At 52.3% G+C, this 5,298-nt stretch overlaps 1 protein-coding gene across 1 annotated transcript; it reads right to left on the bottom strand.

Annotated features, from left to right (window-relative positions):
• Positions 1-801: 801 nt before the first annotated feature.
• On the bottom strand, positions 802-5,090 carry LOC100942181 (embryonal Fyn-associated substrate-like; the record flags this gene model as incomplete). The annotated part of the gene is made up of 5 exons (XM_003803811.3): positions 802-1,414; positions 3,129-3,218; positions 3,545-4,267; positions 4,363-4,503; positions 4,777-5,090. Coding segments are annotated over 5 exons (1,703 nt in total), but the record flags the coding sequence as incomplete, so codon positions are not given.
• Positions 5,091-5,298: the final 208 nt, after the last annotated feature.

Genomic DNA, 5,298 nt, shown 5'->3' with positions numbered 1-5,298 from the left:
GCTGGGGATTCAAACCCGCCACCTTAGGTGTACGTGGCTGGCGCCTTAGCCGGTTGAGCTATAGGCGCCGAGCCCATATATCACTTCTAAAGTTTCCTTTACTGGCCTCTGTAGTTAATCTCTTTACATCACCTTGTTGATTTCCATCAGCAGCAACTATCAATCTTGGCAGGTTTTTTTTTTATTTACTTATTTTAACTGACTTGTTAATGTCTATCCCACCCTCACTAGGAAGGCACATTCACAGTGTACTTCCAGAACTATGCCTGGTGTGTCATGGAAGCTGAGAACCTGCCAGTCAATAGTTGAAGGACCAAAATCTCCCAAGCCCCTAAAGGCATCCTGCTCATAGTATATGTCCCATAGGTATGGCCAAAGGGCATCAGGTCTGCTCCCCAGGTTCCCAAGAAAAAGTCGGGGAAGCAGACAGCAGGGTTTATTGAGGTGCATGTCCACACCTGAGGCCCAGAGCTCTCCTGCCTTCTGCAGGGAGGAACAGTATGATCTCTTCCAAATCTTCATCTCTGGGCAGTCCTTGTCCTATCCTCACCTCAGCTGACAGTGTAACACTGATGTTCCAGAGCCAGGAAACAGGGAAAGAGAAGGGCTCCATGTGGCCCCAAGTTTCTGCTCCTGGTTTCTCTGTGCAGCTGAGCTTCCAGAGGTGGGTGGCAGTGCAGTGAGCTCCACCCTAGGCTGGAGAAGAGTCCAGTGCCTCCCTGTCCCAGAGGGCCTGGTGCCTGCCTCTGACAAAGCAGGGAATAATATTAAATATAAATAATTTATACAAAATGGCTCGTATAAAAAGCTATGGGTTAGAAAGAAAAGATGCCTGTAAGAGGCTGAGATGACAGGAAGGGGCAGGAAAGGGGAAAGATACTACCACCTCTCCTAGTCCCTAAAACAGAGCCCTCCAGCCACCTGAGAACCGAAGGGGAGCTTTGGCAGGTCAGGGAGGGGCAGAGTTGTGCCAAGGCCCTCAGGAGGCCAGGCTGGTGAGCAGGGTGGTGAACCGGAGGGCCTGACTGGCCAATTCTACCACACACTGCTCCATCTCTTGGGCTGCAGGGCCAGATGGGTAGCCCAGTGCGGCTCCCTTGACAGCCAGCACAGTGGCCCGTAGTGCCTGGCCTAGTGCTGTACCGGCAGCCCCAACCTGTGCTCGCAAAGGGGCAGAGGCTACCAGCCGGCCCAGTGTGTCCCCAACAAACACCAGGCGATGAGCAGCCACTACCACCCTCTTCCCGTGGGGCACAAAGAGGCGTGGGGGTTGATTAGTCTGGGTGCTGGACATCAGTGCTGACACAGCTGTCTGCAGTGTTGAGTAGTGGCTCTGGCACTGTCCTGCATAGAAGTGTAGGAGTTGTAGATCTGCAGTGGATAGAACGAGTGGCTCCCCTGGGGACAGGGCCTCCTGAGGGATAAGAAGAGTGGTCAGTGGGGACAGGCTCATCAATGCCACTTCTTCCCTTGATTCCACTCTCCTTCCCTCCCTTTGTTCTTCTTTCTTTTCTTCCCATGGGCAATCCCTTTACCTCTTACCTTTGCCCATGAGAAAATTTAGATTCTTAGACAGAGGCAGTGAAGTGCCCAGACCTGATATCAGGTAGAGCCGGATTCAAATAATCTCAAGTCTAAATTTCTGTTTCCTTATATCTAAAACAGGGGGTTGAGTACTGCACTGTCTGATATGTGAAATTTTAGAATTTTTAGTAACCACATTAAGAAAGGTAAAAAGAAACTGGCAGAATACATTTTATCTAACTCCAAACATTAAAAGTTATAATTTCAACATGTAATCAATATGAAAATTGAGTTTTTCTCCATACTAAGCCTGCAAAATACAGTGTGCATTTTATATTTACAATTTGGACTAGCCGTATCTCAGGTGCTCCATAGCGCCATGAAGCTAGTGGCTACTATATCAGATAGTGCAGTTCTAGTACGTACCTCCTTTGAGACAGAATCTCACTATGTCACCCTTGGTTGAGTGCTGTGGTATCATAGCTCACAGCAACCTCAAACTCTTGGGCTCAAGCCTCCCAAGTAGCTGGGACTACAGGTACCTGCCACAACACCTGGCTATTTTTTTTGTTGCAGTTGTCATTATTATTTAGCTGGCCTGGGCTGGGCTTGAACCCACCATGTTTGGTGCATGTGGCTGGTACCGTAACCACTGTGCTACGAGTGCTGAGCCAGTGAAGTGTTTTTTGTTTGTTTTTTTAAGAGACAGTATCTTGTTCTGTTTTCCAGGCTAGAGTGCAGTGGTGTGATCATGGTTCCCTGCAGCCTTGAATTCCTGGGCTCAAGTAACCCTATTGCCTCACCCTCCCAAATAGCTGGGACTACAGGTGCATGGCAGCAGGCCTGGCTAATTCTTTATTTTTTGTAGACACAGAGTCTTACTATGTCGCCCAGGCAGGTAGTCCTCATGCTTTAACTTTCCAAAGTGCTAGGATTACATGTGTAAGCTACTGTACCCAGCCTGCAATGAAGACTGAGACAATATATAGAAAGTGCTTAGCACTTTGTGCTTGTAGAAAGGGCTACACTGCATATTTATAGCCACCATGTTGAGTATTAATTATGACTATGATTAATGCTGATGCATGCAATTTGTCTAGCACAGGGTCTAGTACTTCATAAACACCTGATAAGTGGTGGCCTTTGTATAATGACCATTCTAGACAGGGTTGAGGAAACTGCCTCTCTTTCCTGAGGGCCAGGGAGATTAACTAATGGCTTTAGAATCCCTTGCTTCACAGTAGTAGAGCAGGGATTAGGAGCCAGGTCTCCTAGAAACCTGGGAGTTCACGGTTGGAAGCAGCCTCAGAAGTCACCCAGCCCAGGTTTGACCCACAGCCAGAAATTCTTTCTGCTCCTCGGGCTGCTTGGTTTTCTGACTCCTCTCCAACACATTCTTTCCCCTCTTTCTGAATTCCTAACATCCTCTTAAGTCCCAGCTCCTTCTTGTTGAATTCTAACTCCTCTCTATTCTGACCCTGCCCGTGAAACTCTTACCACATCCTAATCTACTTCCTTCGATGGTTCAGTTAGGAATACTCCTTCTCCTGGTTCTTGTTCCTCCTTCCCTAACCCCTCCTGTAGGCCACCACCACCAGGGTTACCTGCTGCACTGGTAGTCCCTTCTCCAGCAATTCAGGATCCCCTGTGGAGGTCTTATCCAGGGGCCTAGATCCCTGAGCTTTATCCATGCCCTGCAAGAGGGGATCAGGTTTCAGAGTAGGGGTGGAGTGGTCTCTCTGCCCCTCCCCAGTCTCCCTTCCTTCCCAAGGATGCTCCTGCCATAGATATGGAAGTCCCTTGACTCCAGGTCTGAGAGTTCTAGTGGCCCCAAGCTGGGTCTAGGGGGAGGAGCATAGCACAGGAGTTGTAGCCAAGTCCTGGGGTCCCAGAGAGCAGAGTGGAGAGCCAGGGGAGAGAAAGGGAGAAGGGCAGTGAGAAGGCTCTGCATCTGTGCCCCAGATGCAGTTCCTGCCCCAGTTCGCCTGAGGCATTTTTGGTGGGACTGCTCAGAGCTCACCTTTAGGTGGACATAGTCATACTCCTCAGCCACTGGAATGCCCTCATACTCATTGTGGTGTCCTGCAGGATCATCTCCTACTTCCCTGTCCTCTGGATCACCTTCCACTTTAGGGCCTCCATAGCCTGGAAGGCGGGGTGGGGGTGGGGGTAGAGGCCGGTCCTGAATGCTGCCTTTGCGGCCTGGGGCAGGAGAGGGAGCTGGAGAAGGGCTGGAGGCCTCAGGGACAGGCAGGGCAGGCAGAGGGCGGCGGGACAAGCTTTCAGTTGAGGGTAGTCGGGGCCTGTGTGGGGGTGGAGGGCTTCTGGCCAGAAGCTGGCCCAAGGTGTCCAGGTCTTTGGAGGTTGAGGCTCCTGAGGGCTCTGGAGAAGGGGGAGCCTCCGGCCCTAGTAGGGGCACATCGTAGATACCCTCGTCAGTGCCCCCGCCTTCCCCATCTGCCAGCAGTTCCTCAGGTGCTTCATACAGGTTGAGGAGGGCTGATGCCCGTTTCAGGTTGGAGGGGGCAGCATAGAGAGGGGGCCCTGGTTCCCGGCCCCCTTCCCACTCTACATCTGGCTCCAGTTCAGCAGATGGCTTCAGCGCCAAAGGCACATCGTAGAAAGCTTCATCCTCTCCAGGGGACTTCGGGGCAGCCCGAGCCAGAGGGTAGGAAAAGGAGATGGGGCAGTCATAGGGGCCATTGGAAGGAACCCGGAGGGCAGTGGGGGGCACATCATAGACCTGAAGAAAGGAGTGGTGAGTTACTGTTCACTTAGCAATGAACCCCAAGGGCTGTTTGTCCCCCACCCAACATACACATGAACTCTGGTTCTTGCCTCTAAGATATCTCCGGAGGCAGCAAGCTGGGTCCCACTGCTTCTGGGGATCTTGTAGATAGAGTCAGGGGAGGGTGGAGAGGATCCAGCTGGAGGTCCTGAGGCAGGACAGAGCCGAGCTGGGGGTGGCACCACATATACCTGGGGCATCAAGATAGGCGAGTGAATCAGGAAGTATAGGGGCCAGTGAATGGATGATGTCTGAATAAGAGGAGCTAAGAGACCTTCCACCCTGCCCTGTATTGAGAGGAAAACAGCTCAGATAGGGTTGGTAGACAGGCTTCACACAGCAGAGTCAGGAAGGGCTGCAGCCTCAGGATTCTTGCTGCCCACCTCACTGCAGGCCCAGGATGGGGTTCGATGGGGAAGAATGGGGTTCTCCTGCTTTGGGGTTGAGGAGGCTCCCACTCTCACCTCCTGCTCCTCTTTGCCGTGATCCAGGACTGGATAAGATGAGCTGGGCTGGGGGGATGGGGGCACTGGGGAGAGGCTGGGCTTGGGTGCTGGGCCAGCAGGAAGGAGCTTCACTCTGTTGGCAGGCACAATGCCCTGCTGGCCATGCAGGGAGCAGAGGCACCAGCCGTCCAGCCCGCCAGCACCTTCCTGTTGCAGTACCCGCAGAACATCCCCTCGGCGGAAGGACAGCTCCTGGGGGGACTCAGCAGTGTTGTCATACAGTGCTCGGGCCAGCTGGGCCTGGTGGGTGAGGTGGGAATGGGGAGAGGGGTCTTCAGACACATATCAGGTCATGTCACCCCTGCTCAAAAACCTTCAGAGCTCTCATTTTCCTCAAGCTAAAACTCTGAACTCCCAGGTGCAGCTTTTCCTGACTGGACCCTGCCTTATCTCCAGCTTTATCACCTGTATTCTCCCTCTTCCTTTCCAGTCCTTCATCTAGAAAAACTCTTTCCTGCCCCAGGCCTTTGCATTTGTAGT

Source organism: Otolemur garnettii, unplaced genomic scaffold (genome assembly GCF_000181295.1).
Source record: "Otolemur garnettii isolate 467f Iridium unplaced genomic scaffold, OtoGar3 scaffold01002, whole genome shotgun sequence".
Classification (NCBI taxonomy): domain Eukaryota; kingdom Metazoa; phylum Chordata; class Mammalia; order Primates; family Galagidae; genus Otolemur; species Otolemur garnettii.
This window is presented reverse-complemented; position numbering and strand designations above follow the sequence as displayed.